The sequence below is a fragment of the Oscarella lobularis genome, chromosome 10 (assembly GCF_947507565.1).
Source record: "Oscarella lobularis chromosome 10, ooOscLobu1.1, whole genome shotgun sequence".
Classification (NCBI taxonomy): Eukaryota; Metazoa; Porifera; class Homoscleromorpha; order Homosclerophorida; family Oscarellidae; genus Oscarella; species Oscarella lobularis.
The window spans coordinates 640,945-661,257 of NC_089184.1; the positions used below are offsets into that span (position 1 = coordinate 640,945).

Sequence of the window (20,313 nt, forward strand, 5' to 3'; positions counted from 1 at the left end):
GGGATCTGTGGGTTTATTGCTTGGATGAGATTTCAAACTCTGTTTTCGTTTTTGTTCCTTATCACGTCGAAGACGAGGCTTGCTCCTATTTTGAAGACGTCTTTGCCACGTTTACGGAATTGAGAGAATCTGGAGAAGGTAGAGCAGCAATAGAAGAAAAAGTTTACATTGTAACAAAACTCTTGGCAGTAATCGATAAAGCAAAGCTAAAGAATGCAGAGAATCTTTTCAAGAAGCTTAGAGAATTGCATCTGTTTGAAGTTGTCTTTGTGAAGACGTTCAACAATTGGATCAATCACAAAGTGCGTACTGCGCCCAGGAAGACCAAATAAGAAAATTTTTAATTGTACTTTCAGGTCATCTCGTTGTTGGAGAGCAACTATTCGGGTCAGTACGAAGAACCGTTGCTTGAAAAAGCCATATCGTGGATTGATAATATTGTACTATCGTGGCTTCAGTTTGCTTTCGGATCTGAGAGTAAGAAAGGAAAGTCGCGGCTTCTTCTTGATTTTGAGTGTACTTTCTCTCTTCTTTGTGGGGCAGGCTTGTCGTCTCAAATCGATCTTTGGAAGGATCGTTTGCACCATTTAGTGTACAAGGCTTTTTCTTCGATGAGGCAAGTTTTCTTTTTTTCTCTCGCAGTTGCCTAAGTACGACTAATCCACTCTCTCAGAATGCTAGAGATGTTCGATATCATCGTGGACTACCCGGAGTCTGAAGCAGCTATTATTGACCTAAAGGTAAATTCTCTAAAAACCAAAACCTCGTCGCGTCTATTTTTTTACCCTTACAGGAATGCTGGGAAAGAATCGACGAGAAAAAGACTCTAATCAAAATTTTAAAAACAAGGTCGAAAAAGAGAAATCACGTTTAACGTTATTAAATAGACTTTCAGCTTCAAACGGCGTCTTCTCCATCCCGGAGCTGACACAACAGACATCTTGACTCACTACGTATCAACCATCAAATCCTTACGACTACTCGACCCCACAGGCATTGTTCTCGAACAGGCTGGCCAGCCCGTTAGAGAATACCTGAGGTACTACGATCGATTTCTCGACGATTTAATTCCCATTCTTTCAGGCATCGCGATGACACAGTCAGACGCATAGTCTCCAGTTTGATCGACTCTTCGTCTGGAGAATTGTCTGAGGTAACTGTTTATGCATCTATGGAAATGACAACGCTTTTTATTCTACGCAGGAACTCATGCAAAATGAGCCCGTTCTTATTGAAGAGAGCGACGGGAGTGACTACGAAGATGCTGAGAATTGGATGCCGGATCCTATTGATGCTGATCCTTGTGCGTCTTAATCTAACGATGTATAGTTATCACGTATTTTTAGCCACGTCAAAAAGTCGAAAATCGTCGGACATTATGAGGTTACTATTTTCCGAGAAAGTCGCCCCCTTAGGTGCAGTGTGTTTTTCTAGTTTGCTGGTGAACATCTACGGAAGCAAGGAACTGTTTATTGTAGAATATCAGTCCCTGCTGGCAGACAGAGTCCTCAGCTCTCTAGATTACAATACGGAGAAAGAAGTGAATGAAGATTCCGAGCGCCGTCTTTCTATTAATTAACGATCTCTTATCTAATCGAGGTTCGCAATTTGGAATTGCTAAAGCTTCGGTTCGGCGAAACGAGCTTGCACTATTGCGAGATCATGTTGAAAGACTTGGCCGAGTCAAAGAGACTAAACGGTCGCATTCACGAGCAAACCGAAGTGACAAAACGCGTCTCTGAATTGGCTAAAGTCCGTTTTGATCCTCGTGTCTTTGCAGCTACCAATCGACGTCAATTGCCTTATTCTTTCCGGATCCTTTTGGCCCACGTTAAAGGAAGAGAAATTTAAAGTGCCCGAAAGCGTTCAGAAGTAAATAGAGCAACGTCTGACTTCTGGTTTTACATTTTATGTATCGCCAGAGCGATGGACGCCTATGGAACGGCGTTTTCCCTGCACAAGGCCAATCGTAAACTGGAATGGCGCGAGAAGTTCGGTGTCGTGGATCTGGCCGTGGAGATGAAAGACCGAACGTTGGAATGTAAAGTGTCGTCGGCACAGGCGTCGGTTTTGATGGCCTTTCAAGATCAAGGTGAGCATTTAGCTGGGGGAGAGTGATTGCCTATTGGAATTCCATTGATTCAGATAGCTGGAAAGTTGAGGATCTAAGCAAGAGAATCGAAATGACGCCGGGACTACTGGAAAAGCGATTAGCGTTTTGGATTAATAAGGGTGTCTTGAAAAAAGACGCCGACGGCACGTATTATGTTGTTGAAGTCGAAGAAAGAAACCAAGCTGACAGTAGTCATGGTATCTATAAAAAACAAGACGTTTCTCACGATCATCTATTTCATCTATTAGAAATGATCGATGAAGAGGAAAATGATTCGACAGTAGCACAGGCATCAGATCGCGAGGAAGAAAAACTGCAGGCAAGTTCAGTATTGATCTATCTAATAAATATCATTTTTCTTCTAGACCTGTTGGTCGTTTATTGTTAGCATGCTGACCAACTTGGGCCAGCTGCCTTTGGAACGCATTCACAGCATGCTCAAGATGTTCGCAATTCAAGGACCGAGCGGCGCAACGACCGAAATCACGCCCCGCGCGCTACGCGTGTTTTTAGACGCTAAAGTTCGAGAAGACAAGCTTGCCTTTTCGAACAACGCTTATCGATTGAGCTAGCAACTGATTCTTTTGATATCAAAACTCGCGTTGCTATTGACGACGATGCAGACTCGTCGAAGAGATTCGCCGCCGCCCTATCGCGATATCGACGAAGACCCCGAGTCGAGATTCGACAAACTGCCGCAGCCGTATCGATTCGTCGCGCGAATCCTCGACGCGTTCATCGAAACGACGTGGCAGGAAATCGAGCGGCAAAAGCAGGCGAAAATCGACGCCGAATCGAAGCTCCGTCTTCGATCTAGCGTTCTGGACGCCTGGCGACCGCATTCGACAGAGACAGACGCTCGAAACGAGCTCAATTTAGGACGCAATTGCGTTTTGAGAGCGTGCGCCGACGGACGCCATCTTGTCGCCGCGCAAGAGACGAAACTTCTCGTTTTGGACGCGATCGACGATCGAATTCGAGCCGAATTGCCAATCGAGAATGCGACTGCGAACGACGACGAGAGAATCGGTCTCGCCGTGGCGAAATTTGGAGAGGGAATGCTATTGGGACATTTAACTGGATCCGGAAGTGAAGAAAATGAGAAATCCGGTACGGTAGATGACGTCAGAGGAGCTATACACATTGCATTCGATTTCTAAGGTTTCTTGAAATTGTATTGCTTCTATAAAGATTGTCTATTTGAGCTGCGAGACATGACCAGTCAGGTTTGTTTCTGAGAAGAGTATCTCTAGAGTACCAAGGACGTTACTTAGGATTCCTTGACTAGTGTGCATAAAATTGACTTGTCACCATCTGGCAATTTTATATCTATTTATCAAGGTCTGTATGACTATGTGCATGATGCAATGGAATCTTTTGCTTGAATATTTCTGTTTAGGTGGTGACAGTTCCACACTTGCTGTATATAGACTTCCTGTAGCATCTTGGTTATCTGACGTGAATGCTGCTATTCAACAACAGGTCTCAGAAATATTTTATTAAATAAATAAAAGTTAATGATTGGCGTGTCAGGAATTGGCGGAGGAGGAGGAAGAAACCCCCGGAGAAACCAGCTTGACAGAGGTAAGAAAACTGAGACGACGTTGGACTGCGTGCGGTTCAGCTTTGCATAACTAACACCTAGAGAATAAGCAGGGGGGAGCATTACACGTGGGAAACCAACGCGACATTATTATGCAGCGAGGAAAGAAAAATTGCCTCTGGGAGTGTAGTAGCGTAGCGGGCAGCTAGGTCAATGAACGAAACGTGATAGTCGCTTTTTTGGGCTTCTTCCCAGTCGCAATTAGCGTCGCCTCTGGATCTGGGCCCTCTTCCAGTTAGTTGTCTGCATATTTTGCAGACGAGTGGTCGCGGCGGTTGGTCTGACTACGCGTCTGTCTACCGTGTAGAAACTGACGGGAAAATTGGCTAAGCCTGTTATTGTTCTGAGAACGAAGCCACCTGAATTAACCAAGCATCCGACCACATTTGGGAATCCGCTGGAAATGGCGGAAGCGTTCGCCTCGGGGCGTTTGGAGAGGCACGGACGCCTTGGAGAGTATCACACCATGTCCGAGAGCTATTTGGAGGAGCGACGAAAGGCTGCGGATAAAGATCAGAAGCCCGCGCCGAGAAATAGGAGACACTTGACCCAGTAAGAGACGAAAAAACGCGGCGTATAAAAATTTGCCTCTACACGGGTCAATCTCTAGTCTGCCTTCGTGTCTTTTTCTGAATTGCGAAGCTGTATCAAGTAGCGGTTCCAGCGTGCTTGTACTTCTATCTAGGACTCTGTTTTTTAGCTGAAAGCGAGATGGTTCTTAGCTGGTCTCATCATAACATGGTGCATTGGTTTCCTCTTCAGACTCAGGGCAAAAGTAGGCCAACGCTTTTCTGAGTATACGTTTTTTTACATTTTTTTAGATGAGCCGCTGCCATCTTTGTCCTTGCCTTCTATTGGGATGATCTCTACTACGTGTCTCAGTCTTGACCAGAGAATGCTTGCGATTGGTTATAGCAATGGATTTGCCGCCGTTTACGACAAATTATTTGGTAGCATTACTATTATTAATTGATCACAGGCGATTCCATTTCTTTCTTTCCTTTTTTGAGGCTCGATCGTGTGCAGACTGGTTCCGGCTGGTGATACCGGAGCAGTGACTTCATTGGCTGTTTTTCCGTGGAAAGAAAAGCCTGTCGGAATTTTTCGAATGGCCTCTCGAACGTATTGCCTTGTCGTTGGCCTAGAGAACGGTTCGCTCTGGCGAGCGTTTTTCCCCAACCAATCCGATACCACGGGAACGGCAATATTTGAGCGGTACGTAAGCGCGTACTTCTCTTCTACCTTACTCTTATTTTCACTGCTGCAGGGATTATGATGATTTTAAAGCGATTCGCTCTCTCATCCACTGTCCTATGTATCCTTCTTTAGTATGCAAAAATTGGTTATATTTTTTGAGAGAGATTTTTTGTTTTCTCTAGATATTTGCTCAGCATGGCTCCGCTTCTGTCTCAGTCAGAGAAGTGGAAAGTGGACGGGGACTGTGTCAGTTTACCCTGCCTAACTTTGCTACTTTGAGTTGCATTACCTTTGTCAATGAAAGCAGAAGACTTTTTGCATGTGGAACAGGTGCAGCGTCAGTTGCAAGAAAATGAATGATTTTTTTATGGTAGGTCTTCTCTTTTAGGTACGCCTGATGACGGTGATCTGGCAGCCCAGATGACGCATCATCTTTATGAAATATCTTTGGAGCACCTGCCCGAATTAGACGCATATGTGAATTCATCACCTTCATCGCGAGAAGAAGACGATGGGAATCTTCTGACGGCACTGTCCGGTCCCGGAGGACTCGCAATAGCGGAAGAAGCGTTTGAAAAGAAACGGTAAAGGAGCGTAAGTTACAATCTCTAACGTGGGCAATAAGTCCCACGACTTTAGCTCTGAAGAACGAAACAAAATAGACGACTACATTGCGGAAAGGTGGGAAAGTCTCGCCGAAGAAGTTCGAAAATTGGAAGAAAAGCGTCAAAAAATCTCGCAGCCGCACAAGAGATAACGACAGTGGATTAATTAAAGAGAACGTAAGGTACACACCGAAATCACACTCTTCCTAATATCGTTAAAACGCAGAGCAGGCCATACACAAGAAAACGACTCTAACAAGCAAAGAACTTAAGGATCACTCCTAGACGCGACGCTATCAATATCAATATCGGTCAGGACTTCTGCCTCTTTCAACTCTTTGATTTTTTATTATAAAGAAAGGGAGGGAAAAATGAAACGAGGCGTTTCTTCACTCGAAGGTAAGATTACCGTCTGCCTTTTGACTTGTACGGACCCTTGACGAAAGCCCAGTCAACAGTCAATCGTTTACCGAGCATGTTGGCCCCATTCAACGCCTCCAAGGCATTCTGCGCTTCCTTGAACGTGTTGAATTCAACCAAGGCGTATCCCTGAGAGACGAAGAGACGCGATCATTGGCTCAATTTAAATTCTTTACCACACCCACTTTGATAAATCCCGTACGACGATCGAGATTAAGATGCATGTTCTTGATTTCGCCGTATTCGCCGAATTTGTCGTATATGTCGTCCTCCTGCGCCTCTTCGTTGACACCCGTTACGAACAATATCCAGCCTTCGACGGCTGAGAGAAAGAGAAAAAAGTGAGATAGACGTCGTGAAATCGAAGAACTCACATCGCGCGGGTCCCGCGTTGGTTCCCTCCGTTTCCATCGCTTCGTATCCGTCGTCGATCATCGCCGCCTCCTCTAAAATTGCGCTTTCGATTGCTGAAATGCGGCTCGAAAGGCCGTTACCTCTAAATCCGCGCCCTTTTCGCTTCGTCGCCGACGATTTGAGCCTCGTGACGGCGTCTAGGTGCATGCAATTGACGAAAAGTGACGCGGAAAGATCGATACGATGTATTGCCTTCTTCGGAAGCACCGAGAGTTCCTAATTCTTGCGCATCTGGTTCGAGAACGAGGTCGTCGGCCATGTTTTAAAGCAAAACGCACGCTAGACCCGTTCGCCGACGCCCGTATACGGAGATAATGTCCGACGCCGTAGCATTCGTTCTTCTCTCGCTGCTGTGTACCACCTGCCTAGCGTACTATAGAGTTGATCAAACTAGCGGGCATTTTGTCGATTCCTCGGGTACGCTTCGACGAAAAAAAGGCTTCTATTTTCTCTATCGCTTCTCGCATCGCAGGCCGCGAAAGACTCTTCCACGGAGTCAACGTGGTACGCAACGCTTTCCTCTCGTAATTCGCCTTCACCTGTCGCGTCGCAGGTGTACAAACTTCCTCCCTACTTTCCTCCCGCAACGACTTTCGATCCTCAACGATCTTTCGGCGAAAAGGACGTCGATTTTCTTTTTCAACACGGTTTCACGGCCGTTCGCCTATACGTATCGTGGCACGGCGCCGAACCCGTTCGTGGCCAATACAACGCCACCTATCTCGATGTACGTATCTAGGCGACGCATTCATACTTTTAAATGGATGAAGAGGAACTTTGTGGTCTCTAGCGCGTTCAATAGTCGTTTTTCTTTTTTGAGTGGCGTTTCTATGGGAGCCGGATGAGATGCTTAACCATGCATTCTAGGCTATTGAGGCTTTGGTTGAACTTCTGGGTTCGAAGGGCATCGTGTCAATACTCGACTGTCACCAGGATGTCATGTCACCTTTGTTTTGTGGTACGCTAGTGTAGTTCCAGTTTGACCCCGCCCTTGTGGCTGGGACTATGGTCACTTTGTGTGTGTGTCGTAGGAGAAGGATTTCCTGACCACGGTGTTGTCTACAGCAACGACAGCGATACACTGCTTGACTTTCCCGTACCTGTTCCTTCGCTGACTCCATACAAAGTCGACCAATTGACAGGGTTTGTTTAGTCGCTATATCTGTAAACAGGCAGTTGGTCACTGTTGCTTGCCTACCGTAGCTATCCAAGTAGAAACGACTGCAATAGCCATCCGTTCTATCTTTATTATATGAGCTACGCTTCGTGTAAAGCTTGGTAGGGAGTCTAGGAGCAGCTTAGTACACGTAAATTATTATTATTATTACTGATCAGGCAGAGTTTCTATGATAACGACGAGGGTGTGCGCGATCGATTTCTTCTTTTCTGGAAAGAGGTTGCTCGCCGGTTTCAGTCAAATCCAAACGTGCTGGGTACATAGCAAGCGAAAGCAAATTAAATAAAAACAGCCACTACTGTTTAGGATACGAGTTACTTAACGAACCTTGGACAGGCGATTTATACGCTGACCCTTCGCTAATAGAGCCATGTGAAAAGAGAAAGATTCTTCTGTTTTCTGGTGGCCTATTTTCTTCGTTTTTTTTAGCTCGACTCGATCAGAAATATTTGGCTCCGTTGTACCGAGATCTTCACGCTGCTATTCGATCTCACGACACCAATCACATAATTTTTTTTGAAGCCGTCTCCGACTTTCTGAGCGACGTGAGACCGTTAGGATTTTTTATCTCTTACGTACTGTACGTACGCGCGTCTTCTCAGTTTTCCTTAGGAAAACTCACAGCTGCTGGCTTTACAGAGGGGCCAGGAGGCTGGGAATACAACGATCGGTACTCTACACACAAAAAAAGAAAACTGGGAGAAAACGTCTTTTTTGTTAGACAAGTGTTTTCTTACCACGTTTATTGTCCTTTAATGGACAGTCATGGCCAGGTAATAAGCTCACTTTTCTCTCCAATTCATATCTCAATCTTTTTCTGCAGCCAAGGAGTAGTGTATTGTGCGATCTGACAGACGAAGTGTTGATTAAAGGACGACAAGCTGACGTGAAGAAAATGAACATGTCTGGCTCGTTTGTAACCGAGTGGTCAGCATCGTACAGAGAAGAGTGCTTGTGGGCGTTCAGCTTCTTATTTTTAGGGGCGCTTTTGATAATTTCGCGTCCGACTCCGTCGCCGCCAGAAACGGACAGAAATTTCTAGTAGAGTCTTTCGCCTTTTTAACTGGAGAGAAGCGAAAGGGGGTTTGTCTCTTAGGACCAGTTGGATGAGCAGCTTTTGTCGTGGGCCTACTGGCAATTCAAAGGGTACACGGACCCAACCATTGTCTTCGTCATATTCAATCTTCGCTAGATACGACGATATCACGACGCAGACGGTGGGCAACGAAGGCTTTTGGGACTCGGCCGGACAGCTTCAGGAGCCCAAAGTCAAAATGCTATCAAGAACTTACGCTCCTGTTAGTTCCTACTCTAGAATGTATAGTTTTTGTCATTTTTCGTACTGTAGATGATCGCCGGTCAATATATCAATATGTCGTTCGAAGCAGCATCGGGTTGGTTTTCTGTGAGCTACAGAGCGAGCAACGTGACGGAGGAACCGACTCAAATTTTCATCAATCAAAAGCTCTACTACCCAAATGGCTACACGACGACGTAAACGTACTCTAAGTTGAGAAAATCGCATGTATTAGCGATTTCTTTGCTAAGGTCGTCTCCTCCCGACGCGGTTACGTTCTCATTTGAGCCTCCCTTCATCATAGCTCACCATTCGAGTTCCGTAGAGCACGGTCAGGTAAGCTAACGCTATTATAAGCGCACATACCTCTTTAGCAGTTACGTCGCACCTTCCAGGTTCTTACTATATTTGTAACTGCCAAGTGAACGGTTTTTGAAGAAAATGATCCGTACGTTTGACCTTCCCCTCTTCCCTTGCGCGTTCGAAGCCCGGTGTGCTCTATTGGTACTAGGGACGCGTTATTGTCGCACAAAAATGTGACCTCTATGATTTATCCCACCCACGTAGCGCTGTGCGCCTCTCGGGGCTTTTGCAGCGGTTTGCTTGCATGCAGACGTACCAGTGTCCGCTCGGCGGATCCGCTTGTCCATGCACAAAGGGATCGTTGTGTAAACAAATCGCCGGCCGAAAGGGCACTGGCAATCACAAAGCATCGCTTGAAGCACGCCCTTATTCGATTTAGGGATCATAGCGGCACAAGTTGGAAAAAATCTACCTCGTTTGGTGGAACATCAAGCTGGATATTAGTCCGAGTAAGAGAGGATGTGTTTGTTCCTGACGGCCGGCTTGACTTTGATGGGAGTGATCAAGTAATTCGATGACGTACGCAAACTCTATTGTCCGTGTCAAGAGGACGAGTGTGCCGAGGTACACAGGGCGCCTGTATAAGAGTATGGGAGGGTCTCCAGAGTTCCGCTACTCCCTCGGCCAAGTTGCGTCATGAAAAATAAACCGAAGTTCTCGGAACTCCCGCTGAGCGGTAACGGCTCGATTATTGAGTTCCGGTAGCAGTTGCGGTTTTCTCACGTTTTCCAAGGATTCCGTACAAAAGTGATTTATTGAGTACAGGTTTGATCGAGTCACCGTTCCCACGGTGAAGTATCTTGTTGATCGATTCGATTACAAGTAGACTGGACTTCGACGAGCTTCTTCCTGTGGGCGTTTCCTTTTTTTCATAAGGGGTGGCTTCCGGAAAAGATCCCGGCTTCCCGGACAATCAACATGGCGGAAGCCGACGCTCTCGAATCGCGTTTCCAATGCGACGTGTGTCACTGCACGCTCAAGGATCCGGCCGTTACTCCTTGCAGGCACATTTTCTGCAAGGTTTGCATAGAGAGATGGCTCGATAATGGCAGAAGAACGACGTGTCCCACCTGTCGAAGTCGTCTAAGGAAACGCGATCTACATAAGCCTTCTTGTCTCGTCAACGAAATGCTCCTCACAGTCCAAACAAGGTGCGAACGATTTGAACTGGGATGCACGCACACGTTCTCGCCCGATGCGACGGACCGAGAGAAAAAGCATCACGAGACGCAGTGCAATTTCGTTGGGATCTCATGCAAAAAGTGCCACAACAAAGTCCTTAGAAAGTACCATCAAGAGCACATTCAAAAATGGTGTGCTTTTGCAATGATTGACTGTCCGGGTGGCTGTGGACGACGAATCGAACGTCGACAGTACAAGGGAAATTGTGCTACCGATCACGTGCTGGGCGACGTTCAGCGAAAGTTCCAAGGCAGTATCGACGCCATTCGTTCGGACATCGGCGACTTGAAGTCGCGGATGGAAATCTTATTTGACGATGTGGCCTGTGTGAAGATGGTAGGGGTAAAGATTCTAGTCCAGTCGTCGTCTATTTGTTGCGTTTGGTACAGGAGACTACGAGCTCTCTAACGACTATTCTTAGATGGGCTATGCCGCGGATGGAGGTGCTGGAAAGATCGTTTGAATTGTCAACAGTCCAACAGCCTCTTCGCAACTCCGAGCTCACGTTTAGTAGAACGAATAGACGATGGCTAAATCCGGTAAGATTGAATTCGCCCAAAGATGGACTGCATTATAGCAGCACGTTGCTGCTGGAGTGGTATTGCAGTCGATGTCTGAGTGCGAACAGGTGCAAAGACTTGCTCTGCTGCAACTGTGGCTCTCTGACGAATCCCAAAGCGGATTTGTCAGCCAAAGACGTCATTTCGAAGTAGAATGCAAAAGGCTTCTATGTGACACTTTGGTGTCCCCCACCTCCCCCTCTCCCTCTGGCCTCCATGCGTGCATGCGTGCATGCATCTGCATAAGAGTAAACACGGCCTCGCGTGTGGGAGCTTAGCACTCCCTTCCTATAAAGGAGCTAAATACAAGCCTATTTTGACATGGAGGAGATACGTTAGGAATTTCTCGGGGAGGTCCTTCACGACGTGAAATCGAACAGGTGAGCAGCCGATATTGGCGGGAGTTCGAGGGACTGACTGCCTAATGAATCTCGTGTACGCGCCCCGGGCCATACCCCGTGTAAGAGTCCTCCACCGTTACGCCAAGCGTATTTGTCTAGCGGCCCTGTTTGACGTCTAATCGTGAAGGACAAGCCCATTTGTTTCCGTTGGGCCCACGAGCTCCCCTAGCGTCTAAATATAGGAAGAGGTTTGCATGAGAAACGAGCGGAAGTTCTCACGAGAGCTCGGGGGTCCCTCGCCTGACACGCCTATTTCCGTTTCTGGTGCAAATGCGGTCGCTAGAGGTGTAAAAATACGTTCTAACAGTCTAAAGTGTCGGAAATTCGTAAGAACTGGAAATTCGTCATCTGTTTTCCCCCTTACAGATGTAGTTCCAGTTCGTTGCGTGGGTTGTGACCGTGACCGCGTCTACGCAGAAAAGTAGACGGACCATTTTTGGCAGAATTGTGATGCATGGCTCCCTGTGGTAAGAATTGGTCGGTCGTTCCACTGCGAGTCACTCGTGGGGTAATTCGCGAGTTATTAATAAGCCCTCTTTTTCTTCGTACATTGCATCACGCTTAGTCAGAGAAAACGCTCCTGTGAGGTACACGCAACTCATGCTTAGTCATACGCGCACGGGTTCGAAGTTCTTCTAAAAGGGCCCCTTCTGGTGAGCTAGCCGCAAGTGTCTCTTCAAGCTGACCCAGACCGGACAGAATGTTTAGGGGCCGGGCCTCCGGAGGCGGTGCCCACGCACGAGCGCTGGAAATAGACGGTCCCTCTCCGCGCGGTACTAGAAACGAATGATTATGCAGAGGGTTTTGCAACGCAAGCGCTACAGCTGACTGACTCGCACGCGTCTAGATCGAAATGTTATGCGCGACGTATTATAGAAGTAGTTCCACCTGTAACCTCAATACCCCCCTCAAAAGGATTACACGTATCTCGGATATCGTCTCCAAAACGAATTTGTCTCTCGGGAGGGGGGATAGGTTAGTTTAGTCCGGAACTAAGCAGGAGTCAGGGACCTAACTCCAGGGCATCTCGTCCTGCCCACTACTCTAGCCGCAGAGATTGACCCCCCGCCAACCTATCATCCCATCATTTGATCATGGCCTATTTAGGTGCACAGATGACACGATGATTTCACGAATTACCGGCGGATAACAGCCCTCGACGATCCGCATACCAGTAGTTCTTTCTCACAGTAGATGTCAAAATTTGGAATTTTGCCTAGATCTCCTTTCGCCGTCATCTTGCTCGCGGGCGGTCTCGCGCCGCCGCCGCCGCGCGGCGGCATCGTTCTCTATCGCTGCCGCCTCGTTTATATATGCCGTTGTGTTCTTAGCGAATGTACTGTAGAACCGATACAGGCGACCGCGCAAAGGGAAACCTTGCCCTAACGCACTGCGGAACTGCTTCTAATTTGTTTACGCTAATGAGATAATAACGCGTGCCGAACGTGTATATAAAGGGCCCACTTCTCCACTGGAGGTCAGTTCAGTTGCGACTTACCGTTCACTTCACTCGTGTCAATCTATAGAGAATGTCTTTTGCTACTGTCAATTGCCTACTGATAGCAGTCTTGCTGCTGCCGATCGCGACTATTGTCGCTCAACGCACGAACACGGCGACGTCGACCGAAAGCAGCGGCGTCGTGATGCCGCGAACAGACGAACAGAACGAAGTGAACCCGTGCGGATCGGTAAGCATCATTTCCTTCCCTTCCATGCATCATTCGAACGACCTCCCTTCCCCCAACGTCAAAATGTGGCATAGTATGAATAAACGACGATTAATGTATGCGCAATCAACTGTCCCCGCCTTGCCGCCTTGGTTGCGAGCGAGGGGGAGGAGTTTTGTGTACGAAGCGCGATCGCTTAGGGACACCGCGAGCACAATCTTTGTAACTTCCGCTCGCGCCCAGCGACGGTAGCGATCGAAACTGGGACTAAAATTCGAACGGCTACGCGGAAGCACGACCTGTCTCCCCCAATGCTATGCGACGACCCTGTTTGCCTAACCGTGTTTACTGTTTACGCGATCCGCGCGAGCCCAGCTGCACTCGACGACAAATTGCTCGCTTTGACACACTGATCGTCGTCGCGCTATTTACATTTTGATTTCTTTCGCAGAAGACGCTCTTGGACTGCGAGAGCTTTCGCTGCCAGTACACCAATCCCATCAGCGGTCGACGCGAGACGGCTCAGTGCGTTTACAGCGAGCTTCAACGAAGTTGCTTGTGTCCGCGAAAAGAGGCGTCTCTGCCCTGCCAGGTACAGCTCGATTCCCTCTTCGCACACGCGCTCGCCATACAAACAATGGGACAAGGGGGAACGGGGGCTCCTAAATAATGCGCTCATCGGATGCGGAGCTCTTTCCCGCGAAGCCGCGCGTTGGCGTTTTTTCTTGTGAACGCTCACGTGAGCGGCACGCGCACCGCCTCCCAACACGCGCGCGTAACTCGACCACTCTTTAATTCATCGTTTTTCTCTCGCAGGTGCACAGTCGAGATATGTGCGAACAGGCTGAATGTCCGTATGCCAAGCAGATGGGCCGCGATCGTCCTAATTGCGTGTGGAACGACAAAGTGAACCGATGTCGCAGTCCCGATCCCTCCTTCTTCTACATGCTCACCGACGAGGGAAAAATCTTTCTTGTTGATCCGGACGAGGAAAACATTCGACGTAAGTCAAAGCCGCACCCCCCGTTATTTTCACGAACAAATAGAAAAATAACTCTCTCTATATACAGATATCAAAACGGTGAGATCGGGAGTGAGCATTGCATCGGATCGATCGAATCCCAACGGTCTCTACATCACGACGTACGCCGGCCGACGCGGCAATCGACTTCACTACTTCGAAAACGTTCAAGAGGACAAACGCATGTCGAAACCCGGTCACGGTCGTCTCGTCAATCGTCCCATCGTCAAAGACGTCGGAATCGGCGAAGGACCGACGTCGGGCGCCATCTACGCCGCCGAAGGCAACGCGCTCGTTCGCATCAAAGTCGACGGGAAAATGTCGAAGACGAAAGTCGGTTCGGGCCAGTATCACTTCTCCGGCGATCTCGCCACCGATCCGACGTCGCCCGACGGAAAGATGTACGGACTATCGAAGAGCGGCGTCTTTCAAGTCGATCCGACGACGGGACGACACAGTTCGATTCTCGTCGCGCTGCCCAACGATCGGGAGAATTGGGCGCTCGCGTTCACGTGCGACGGACGACTGTACGCTTCCGGCGGAAGTCGACGTCTCTACGAAATCGATTTGACCAATCGGCGCGCTCGGCATATTATGACGTTGGGTGTCAACGTGCCTCACGACTTTGCTTCGCAGCCGGGTTGTTAGAACGTCTATTTGAAAGAAGAGAGAGAGAGATTCTATGCTCTATTTATGAACTTCTGCGTAGACTAGTCAGCCGTGGTTTGATTTGATTTGCATGTACGCCCTAGAGAAAGACAAGAGACAATTTTTTATTTGGAAAGATTACGTAGTTGAGAATCGAATTTTGTGAATAGATACATAGTACAGAGTAAAAAGATTACGCTTAACGCGCGTTGGCACCTATGGACTCGTGGAAATGCGTCCGTTGCAACGATGCGATAGATGCAGGTAGAATTCGAGCCTACAGAGCGTATGCTAGCATCGTAGAAGTCGGTTTTACGCAGGAACGATAAGCACAAAGTCCGACTATTGGCCTTCTCCACTCCTTGGCGATTTCTTCTTCGATTTCACCTGTCCCCAATGCAATAACGGTCGCACGAACGTGCAACGATCCTTGCTTAGTTGGTAAAAGTGCAGCATTAGACTCGAAAAAGAGTCGTGATTTCGTCTGACGACCGCAGGATCCAAGTGACGCATCTCGCTCTATACAATCTCACCATGACGTCTGACGGCACGGGCGGTTATTTTCACTGGAGAGAAGACATATGCAAGTTTGTTGACGACAATTGGGAGCGTCTCTTTGCTGGCAGGTGTGCACCGCGATACAGCTAAAGTACTGACGTCCACGGTGGTTGAAGTTAGAGGGCTACTATCCGCGCTACTTAGGTTCTAGTGCCACTTACGTTCTCCTCTTACCCGTAATCAATTTATGCCTGACCACAGCTTAGTGCTAGACAAGTGGGTATTTTCGTTGCAAGTTTCTATTGATAAAGCGGTAGAAGCCTTGTCTTTGAACCATACTGTTTTGGTAACTAAAAGCGAAGCCGTTTTTCTTGTCCAAACACTGCGTAACCAGGGGCTTTTATTTTTATTTTTAAAAGGCGTGTTTTCTAACAGAGCTAAGCCGTCTCGTTGGACCAATCTAATAAAGTCCACTCTTTCAACAAACATTCCAGCTCTTTTTCTGTCTGGTGCCAAAGAGCTTGGAACGTCCGGATGGTGGAAATTGGCCGCGTGTCGACCACTTAGACCGTTTCTGACGCTTCCGGCACCGTCGACTTCAACGGAAGGAGAAAATCGAAAAAGAATGCGTGCGAGCAAGAACGAGGATCCGCATCCAAAACGTAAATTGTGGTGGTGAAATGTAGAATAAATACTAGTATTTTAGGATGTAATCCGACTGGAGATGTGATCACAAAGATGGTCGTTCCTTTTTGCCCAAGACTAGCAGACGGGTTAATAGCGGTTATGGTATAGAAGAATTGAATTACACATATGATATTTAGCAGCGTCAGGGCGTTGCGTCCTCATCAGGAGCAAGTGCTGCTGCAACGAGTGTCTCTTCTTCTTGAGACGAGCGCTTTGAATCCCTCGCAGAAAATACTCGCTGAGAGATTAAAAACTAAATTGAAACTTCGTCAGGTGAAAAGACCACTTTTTTACGTCTAAATAAACAAATCTATGTAATATTCTAGAGAAAGCGAGAATTGGGATTGCCCTTGTTTGATCTTGATAAAGAGGTATCTCAAGCCTTGAACAGAGTGTCCCGCTATTCCGTCGATTTGCATTCATCTACAGTATACTGTCAGGTATTCTCAGGACAGATTTTCGTTCTATCTTGTGCACTAAAGTACGTACAAAGAAGAAACAAGGAAACGGGACGAGACTTCCTGCTAAACAGGACAAATCCTATTCTTGCATCTTGAGCAGATTTTCGGTGGGACTCAAATAAATTTAAAACTCGTCCTCTGCTTTAATCGAGCTTGATTTATTAGGAGCTTGCTGCGGGTAGCAATCACAGTTTTCCGGTTACGTTTGTGCATCGGCTCATAGGAGCGGGCGATTTGGCGGCTTGCGAAGAGTTCATTAGTCCGTACACAGGAAGGTATATAAGCGAGCTTGCTAGAAGCAACTGTGCACTTGGAATAAATATTTGTCTTCATAGACGGCATAAGCCTTTTATTCTGCATGACTACGAAAGCAAACCCCTTCGATTGAGACTATTGGAAGAGATCGTGACATACAAAAATAAGTAAGAAATGTACTGGTAAACTATCTGGTTTTCAGATCCCTCTTACTGTAGAGACAAATCCGTAACACCCTTTAAATTTCCTATTGACTATTGCTACGTAAGACCGTGGCACATCCCCGCTGTCAACTCTCTATGCAGAGAATTCTTTTGGCCTGGCATTGACTGTAAGAAGCCTGTGCTGATTTCTATATGTACACATGTATTTTGTTACAGTGTCTGAGTGTTTGCAGTATCCTGACTTTAGCGTTGTAGTGCAATACAGGTAGGCCTATATGAAGGTAGAGTTGCTCAAATAAACGATTTGCGTTTAGAAAACTAGTAATCGGCTGCGCTTTCATGACGCCAGACGTTCAATACGACGAAGCATATATTTCCTTTGTCGTCGTTCATCCGGATTGGCGAGGGGCTGGAATTGGAACATTTATGATTTATCACTTGATTCAGGTTCGTCGTGCATATAAATTATTAATTTCTGAATTTTTGTGCCGTAGACGTGCCGAGGAAAAGACGTCACTCTTCACGTGTCAGCCGCCAATCCGGCCATGATAATGTATCAAAAATTGGGCTTCAAAGCCGAAGAATTTGTCATCGATTTTTACGAACGATACTTTCCCGCCTCTAGTAGGGAGTGCAGACACGCCTTCTTCCTTCGCTTGCGACGCTGAAGCCCGTAGCGCTCAGCATCCGGGCGAAAGGGAATGTTATAAGTTCTCGACCAATCACAGTGAAGAACGTGCGGCACAGCGTGCGTTCTACGCGGTTGTTACTGTTACTGCACTGTGTCTTGTCGAAAATTGTATCGAAGGCCTTTCCCCGAAGATGAGCAGCATCTCGCCGTCGAGAGCGTCGCGACTCCAAGAAAAGGAGGAGCTGAAAGGGCTCAACACGCGCCTGGTCAACTACATCGGGCGCGTGAAGCAGCTCAAGCAGGAGAACCACAAGCTTATGGCCGAAGTTACGACGTCGAAAGAGGTCACGATCAAAGAAGTCGACGGAATAAAAGAAATGTACGAAACGGAACTGTCCGACGCGAGGAAAATTCTCGATCAGACGGCTAAGGACAAGGCCCGCGAGCAATTGGCCGCGAGCAAGAGCGCCGCCGAACTCGACGAAGCGAAAGAGAAGTAAGCACTGGTAAAGGGGGCCCCCTTCCGTCGCGAACGCGTGCAAATCCGCCGACGATCGCGTTCGCGAGTCACTCTATTCGATTTCTTCGAGGAAGGGATTCGTTTACCGTTGTCAACGGTAATAATTGGTAGTCGCTTTGCGATCGATTGCCTCGTGGAATGATCGTCTTTCCCACGACATTAGCGCGCGTTCGTAAAAATCTCTCGCTGATGATAAGGATTCCCCTTTACTCGTCTGAGTATAAGTTCATCCACGTCTGAGAGAGACATAGGAATTATTAGACTTAGAATTATTGCTCTTTTTAAATCGATTAATACTAATAATTGATTAGACTTGCCGCGGAGATTGCGAAGCGTGAAAGAGCGGAATCCGATCTTGACACGGCCGAGCGAGCCGTTGCCAGTAAGGAATCGGCTATCCAGGCCTTGCTCAAGGACAAACAAAGGGCGCTGGCGAAAAATACGGAACTTGCAAAGGAAAATGATCAGCTGAAGCAAGCTCTTGCTGAAACGAAGAGTGGTCTTGAAGACGAGACTCTGAAGCGCGTTGATTTGGAAAATGCCAATCAGTCTCTTGTGGAGGATTTGGCTTTCAAGCAGGAGCTATACAAACAGGTCTCTCTATTATTGTTTTTTTTTGATTTGTTGATTTTGGGGACATTTGTGTTTGCAGGAAATTGCTGAGCTCAAAGACAGAATTCAAACGATCAATACGACGACCGTCACGTTAGAAACGGACTATCAGAGAGAATACGACGATCGCTTGGGTCGCGCTCTGGAAGAGATGAAAGACAAGTTTGAACGGGAGGCCGATCAGTACAGAGTTGATGTGGAAAATACGTACAAAGATCAGGTAACAGGAAAACGAATAATATTGACTTTAGTACCATTTCTCTTCCTCCAGATTTCCAATCTGAGAGATCAGCTGAAGCAGGAGAATAACTCCACAACAATCTACATGAAAGAAGTTCACACGCTGAAAGACACGGCTAATCAACTCAATTCCAAACTCGAAGAATTGGAAGCACAGGTCAGCGAAGAAAAAAACGAGAGAATTTAAAACCGAATCAATAGGCGTTTTTTAGAACGACGCATTGAATCGCCGCGTTCAGCAGCTCGAAGACGAGTTGAAACGCGAGCGAGATCAGAACGCCGATCAAGTGGACAGACTGCGCAAGATGCTGCGCGACACACGAAAGGATTTGTCCGACAAAATAGCGGAATACGAAGACCTGCTTGACACGAAATTGACTCTCGATTTCGAGATCATGACCTATAAGAAACTTCTGGAAGACGAAGAAGATAGGTAAGAAGATTGATACAATAGATACGTTAGGGGTTGATTTTTTGATTTCTTCTTCTTGTTAGACTTCAATTGAGTCCCAAACCGAAGGAAGGCGGCCCCCCTGCCGCGGAACCGTCGTCGTCATCGTCGCCACCGCGCGACTCGACGGACGGTCCTTCGGCTAAAAAACCGCGTACGGATGGAGGTGACGAAGATACGGTTACGACGAATATTAGCAGCAGTTCGGGCAGCGGATTGCACGTTGCCGTCGCCGACGTTTCTGGACAGTTTGTCAAGATTGCTAATACCACTGATCAGGTACCTAAAAGGAGAGCAGAAGACAGAACGAAATAGAACTTCTCCTTATAGGACCAGAAGTTTGGCGGATGGAAAATCGTTCGCGTTGCTGACGGAAACACGCTGACTTACAGATTTCCTTCTAGATACATTCTCAGAGCCAAGTCGACTGTGACTGTAAGCGCACGCGCGACAAGTAAAAATGTTTGCGCTTCGATCGAACGTTCTCTAGGTGTGGACCGGAAAACACCATCAGTCAAAGCCTCCCACTGATCTCGTCTTCAAGGGAAAAGATTCGTGGGGAGTTGGCACGGAAACCGAAACGGAATTGCTGAATCCTGACGGAGAAGTGAGTGGGAGAGAACAACGGTTCTAAGCGCACGTAATAGTAGTGACTCCGAGCTGTATAATATATGAATTGCATGATACGGCGCGCGCGCGTCTGTGCGTCAATTTCACTCTGTCTCTCTCTCCCCTTTAGTCAATTGCTAAAGTGATTACAAGCCCAAATGAAGAGCAAGGGGAACCGGCACCCGGAAGCACAACGACGACGACAACGCGGAAAATCTTGAAGCCAGTCAGAAAAGCCTCAGCATCTGACGTAAGTTTTTTTAGAGTTGACACGTCATATATGAGCAATTTTTGGTGTAGGGATCATCATGCATTGTCTCCTAGAATGTTTGCGCCTTCTCTGTCTTTTTTTGTTGTGCCTTTCTGTTTGAACAACTTTCTTTTTATTGCTTGAAGATGTACGTAGTAGAAACGTGGGGCATGTTCCCGCCCCTCTATAGCACAACAGTGTGCGGCGTTTTTGTGCAGGGCTTTGTGCAGGGCGTTTTTGGACACGACGCGCGATGTAACGCGCGTC

At 47.4% G+C, this 20,313-nt stretch overlaps 8 protein-coding genes across 17 annotated transcripts in view; 7 read left to right on the top strand and 1 right to left on the bottom strand.

Moving 5' to 3' along the window:
• LOC136192067 (anaphase-promoting complex subunit 2-like) overlaps nucleotides 1-2,730 on the top strand; it is a 3,545-nt gene extending 815 nt beyond the window's left edge. Inside the window, exons 5-21 of the mRNA XM_065980564.1 lie at nucleotides 2-138; nucleotides 190-302; nucleotides 357-477; nucleotides 544-616; nucleotides 674-740; nucleotides 794-849; nucleotides 896-1,039; nucleotides 1,084-1,153; nucleotides 1,204-1,303; nucleotides 1,347-1,383; nucleotides 1,435-1,540; nucleotides 1,600-1,722; nucleotides 1,781-1,872; nucleotides 1,923-2,092; nucleotides 2,146-2,310; nucleotides 2,362-2,432; nucleotides 2,479-2,730. Of these exons, the coding sequence (XP_065836636.1) occupies nucleotides 2-138; nucleotides 190-302; nucleotides 357-477; nucleotides 544-616; nucleotides 674-740; nucleotides 794-849; nucleotides 896-1,039; nucleotides 1,084-1,153; nucleotides 1,204-1,303; nucleotides 1,347-1,383; nucleotides 1,435-1,540; nucleotides 1,600-1,722; nucleotides 1,781-1,872; nucleotides 1,923-2,092; nucleotides 2,146-2,310; nucleotides 2,362-2,432; nucleotides 2,479-2,685 (1,852 nt within the window). The 3' untranslated portion in view covers nucleotides 2,686-2,730. The remainder of the gene's footprint in view (nucleotide 1; nucleotides 139-189; nucleotides 303-356; nucleotides 478-543; nucleotides 617-673; nucleotides 741-793; nucleotides 850-895; nucleotides 1,040-1,083; nucleotides 1,154-1,203; nucleotides 1,304-1,346; nucleotides 1,384-1,434; nucleotides 1,541-1,599; nucleotides 1,723-1,780; nucleotides 1,873-1,922; nucleotides 2,093-2,145; nucleotides 2,311-2,361; nucleotides 2,433-2,478) is intronic.
• LOC136192068 (WD repeat-containing protein 93-like) lies at nucleotides 2,706-6,206 on the top strand. Its single transcript, XM_065980566.1, has 14 exons — nucleotides 2,706-3,223; nucleotides 3,275-3,339; nucleotides 3,388-3,454; nucleotides 3,513-3,595; nucleotides 3,647-3,697; nucleotides 4,024-4,268; nucleotides 4,327-4,367; nucleotides 4,417-4,491; nucleotides 4,538-4,666; nucleotides 4,727-4,931; nucleotides 4,984-5,044; nucleotides 5,096-5,243; nucleotides 5,302-5,497; nucleotides 5,553-6,206. The coding sequence occupies exons 1-14, from the start codon at nucleotides 2,731-2,733 to the stop codon at nucleotides 5,668-5,670; spliced, it is 1,977 nt and encodes a 658-aa protein (XP_065836638.1). The 5' UTR covers nucleotides 2,706-2,730; the 3' UTR covers nucleotides 5,671-6,206.
• LOC136192079 (RNA-binding protein 8A-like) lies at nucleotides 5,661-7,080 on the bottom strand. The gene is made up of 6 exons (XM_065980587.1): nucleotides 6,545-7,080; nucleotides 6,433-6,489; nucleotides 6,313-6,384; nucleotides 6,124-6,260; nucleotides 5,928-6,067; nucleotides 5,661-5,854 (listed from the first exon to the last, which is right to left on the bottom strand). Exons 1-6 carry the CDS (start codon nucleotides 6,609-6,611, stop codon nucleotides 5,821-5,823), a joined length of 507 nt encoding a protein of 168 aa, XP_065836659.1. The 5' UTR covers nucleotides 6,612-7,080; the 3' UTR covers nucleotides 5,661-5,820.
• On the top strand, nucleotides 6,626-9,434 carry LOC136192070 (endoglycoceramidase-like). 8 transcript variants are annotated; one of them, XM_065980577.1, is made up of 18 exons: nucleotides 6,628-6,769; nucleotides 6,825-6,856; nucleotides 6,906-7,079; nucleotides 7,220-7,310; nucleotides 7,384-7,495; nucleotides 7,556-7,630; nucleotides 7,688-7,785; nucleotides 7,836-7,901; nucleotides 7,959-8,074; nucleotides 8,132-8,199; nucleotides 8,251-8,302; nucleotides 8,353-8,456; nucleotides 8,510-8,570; nucleotides 8,626-8,675; nucleotides 8,722-8,827; nucleotides 8,878-9,023; nucleotides 9,078-9,162; nucleotides 9,222-9,434. In XM_065980577.1, exons 1-18 carry the CDS (start codon nucleotides 6,667-6,669, stop codon nucleotides 9,249-9,251), a joined length of 1,569 nt encoding a protein of 522 aa, XP_065836649.1. In that variant the 5' UTR covers nucleotides 6,628-6,666; the 3' UTR covers nucleotides 9,252-9,434. The 8 variants fall into 8 exon arrangements, with proteins under 8 accessions (XP_065836640.1, XP_065836645.1, XP_065836646.1 ...); XM_065980573.1 differs by having other exon boundaries at nucleotides 6,627-6,769; nucleotides 7,836-8,074; XM_065980574.1 differs by having other exon boundaries at nucleotides 6,627-6,769; nucleotides 7,959-8,199.
• Nucleotides 9,435-9,546: 112 nt separating this feature from the next.
• On the top strand, nucleotides 9,547-12,682 carry LOC136192078 (RING finger protein 151-like). 3 transcript variants are annotated; one of them, XR_010671102.1, is made up of 4 exons: nucleotides 9,547-10,707; nucleotides 10,761-10,910; nucleotides 12,440-12,506; nucleotides 12,553-12,682. XR_010671102.1 is itself a non-coding variant. In XM_065980586.1 (3 exons), exons 1-3 carry the CDS (start codon nucleotides 10,108-10,110, stop codon nucleotides 12,449-12,451), a joined length of 762 nt encoding a protein of 253 aa, XP_065836658.1. In that variant the 5' UTR covers nucleotides 9,547-10,107; the 3' UTR covers nucleotides 12,452-12,568. The 3 variants fall into 3 exon arrangements, 2 of the variants coding, with proteins under 2 accessions (XP_065836658.1, XP_065836657.1); XM_065980586.1 differs by having other exon boundaries at nucleotides 12,440-12,568; XM_065980585.1 differs by lacking the exons at nucleotides 12,440-12,506; nucleotides 12,553-12,682 and having other exon boundaries at nucleotides 10,761-11,828.
• Nucleotides 12,683-12,687: 5 nt separating this feature from the next.
• Nucleotides 12,688-14,859, top strand: LOC136192075 (uncharacterized). Its single transcript, XM_065980582.1, has 5 exons — nucleotides 12,688-12,809; nucleotides 12,859-13,020; nucleotides 13,451-13,591; nucleotides 13,816-14,002; nucleotides 14,070-14,859. Exons 2-5 carry the CDS (start codon nucleotides 12,862-12,864, stop codon nucleotides 14,666-14,668), a joined length of 1,086 nt encoding a protein of 361 aa, XP_065836654.1. The 5' UTR covers nucleotides 12,688-12,809; nucleotides 12,859-12,861; the 3' UTR covers nucleotides 14,669-14,859.
• Nucleotides 14,860-14,879: 20 nt separating this feature from the next.
• Nucleotides 14,880-17,483, top strand: LOC136192073 (cysteine-rich protein 2-binding protein-like). Its single transcript, XM_065980580.1, has 14 exons — nucleotides 14,880-14,932; nucleotides 14,989-15,109; nucleotides 15,166-15,294; nucleotides 15,602-15,828; nucleotides 15,873-15,939; nucleotides 15,991-16,126; nucleotides 16,180-16,293; nucleotides 16,347-16,421; nucleotides 16,480-16,589; nucleotides 16,650-16,736; nucleotides 16,788-16,900; nucleotides 16,950-16,998; nucleotides 17,048-17,180; nucleotides 17,228-17,483. The coding sequence occupies exons 1-14, from the start codon at nucleotides 14,887-14,889 to the stop codon at nucleotides 17,399-17,401; spliced, it is 1,581 nt and encodes a 526-aa protein (XP_065836652.1). The 5' UTR covers nucleotides 14,880-14,886; the 3' UTR covers nucleotides 17,402-17,483.
• Nucleotides 17,484-17,485: 2 nt separating this feature from the next.
• On the top strand, nucleotides 17,486-20,263 carry LOC136192071 (lamin-B1-like). Its single transcript, XM_065980578.1, has 10 exons — nucleotides 17,486-17,860; nucleotides 18,196-18,478; nucleotides 18,537-18,716; nucleotides 18,768-18,893; nucleotides 18,949-19,169; nucleotides 19,232-19,466; nucleotides 19,518-19,622; nucleotides 19,678-19,794; nucleotides 19,927-20,046; nucleotides 20,097-20,263. The coding sequence occupies exons 1-10, from the start codon at nucleotides 17,556-17,558 to the stop codon at nucleotides 20,118-20,120; spliced, it is 1,716 nt and encodes a 571-aa protein (XP_065836650.1). The 5' UTR covers nucleotides 17,486-17,555; the 3' UTR covers nucleotides 20,121-20,263.
• Nucleotides 20,264-20,313: the final 50 nt, after the last annotated feature.

What these genes read in the sequence shown, in the direction of transcription:
- LOC136192073 (XM_065980580.1), top strand. Translation starts at nt 14,887, where the DNA reads ATGGACTCGTGGAAATGCGTCCGTTGCAACGATGCGATAGATGCAG. An exon ending in CAACGATGCGATAGATGCAG is followed by an intron (nt 14,933 to 14,988) that starts GTAGAATTCGAG and finishes GGTTTTACGCAG; the next exon opens with GAACGATAAGCACAAAGTCC. An exon ending in TGCCCAAGACTAGCAGACGG is followed by an intron (nt 15,940 to 15,990) that starts GTTAATAGCGGT and finishes TATGATATTTAG; the next exon opens with CAGCGTCAGGGCGTTGCGTC.
- LOC136192079 (XM_065980587.1), bottom strand. Translation starts at nt 6,611, where the DNA reads ATGGCCGACGACCTCGTTCTCGAACCAGATGCGCAAGAATTAGGAACT. An exon ending in GTCGTACGGGATTTATCAAA is followed by an intron (nt 6,068 to 6,123) that starts GTGGGTGTGGTA and finishes TTCGTCTCTCAG; the next exon opens with GGATACGCCTTGGTTGAATT. An exon ending in TACAAGTCAAAAGGCAGACG is followed by an intron (nt 5,855 to 5,927) that starts GTAATCTTACCT and finishes AAAAAATCAAAG; the next exon opens with AGTTGAAAGAGGCAGAAGTC.
- LOC136192070 (XM_065980568.1), top strand. Translation starts at nt 6,667, where the DNA reads ATGTCCGACGCCGTAGCATTCGTTCTTCTCTCGCTGCTGTGTACCACC. An exon ending in AAAGTCGACCAATTGACAGG is followed by an intron (nt 7,496 to 7,555) that starts GTTTGTTTAGTC and finishes TGCCTACCGTAG; the next exon opens with CTATCCAAGTAGAAACGACT. An exon ending in CCAAATGGCTACACGACGAC is followed by an intron (nt 9,024 to 9,077) that starts GTAAACGTACTC and finishes TTCTTTGCTAAG; the next exon opens with GTCGTCTCCTCCCGACGCGG.
- LOC136192075 (XM_065980582.1), top strand. Translation starts at nt 12,862, where the DNA reads ATGTCTTTTGCTACTGTCAATTGCCTACTGATAGCAGTCTTGCTGCTG. An exon ending in AAGTGAACCCGTGCGGATCG is followed by an intron (nt 13,021 to 13,450) that starts GTAAGCATCATT and finishes TTTCTTTCGCAG; the next exon opens with AAGACGCTCTTGGACTGCGA. An exon ending in GGACGAGGAAAACATTCGAC is followed by an intron (nt 14,003 to 14,069) that starts GTAAGTCAAAGC and finishes CTCTATATACAG; the next exon opens with ATATCAAAACGGTGAGATCG.
- LOC136192071 (XM_065980578.1), top strand. Translation starts at nt 17,556, where the DNA reads ATGAGCAGCATCTCGCCGTCGAGAGCGTCGCGACTCCAAGAAAAGGAG. An exon ending in TGCTGAATCCTGACGGAGAA is followed by an intron (nt 19,795 to 19,926) that starts GTGAGTGGGAGA and finishes TCTCCCCTTTAG; the next exon opens with TCAATTGCTAAAGTGATTAC. An exon ending in GAAAAGCCTCAGCATCTGAC is followed by an intron (nt 20,047 to 20,096) that starts GTAAGTTTTTTT and finishes TTTTTGGTGTAG; the next exon opens with GGATCATCATGCATTGTCTC.
- LOC136192068 (XM_065980566.1), top strand. Translation starts at nt 2,731, where the DNA reads ATGCAGACTCGTCGAAGAGATTCGCCGCCGCCCTATCGCGATATCGAC. An exon ending in TGCGAGACATGACCAGTCAG is followed by an intron (nt 3,340 to 3,387) that starts GTTTGTTTCTGA and finishes GACGTTACTTAG; the next exon opens with GATTCCTTGACTAGTGTGCA. An exon ending in GGAACGGCAATATTTGAGCG is followed by an intron (nt 4,932 to 4,983) that starts GTACGTAAGCGC and finishes TCACTGCTGCAG; the next exon opens with GGATTATGATGATTTTAAAG.
- LOC136192078 (XM_065980585.1), top strand. Translation starts at nt 10,108, where the DNA reads ATGGCGGAAGCCGACGCTCTCGAATCGCGTTTCCAATGCGACGTGTGT. An exon ending in ATGTGGCCTGTGTGAAGATG is followed by an intron (nt 10,708 to 10,760) that starts GTAGGGGTAAAG and finishes CGTTTGGTACAG; the next exon opens with GAGACTACGAGCTCTCTAAC.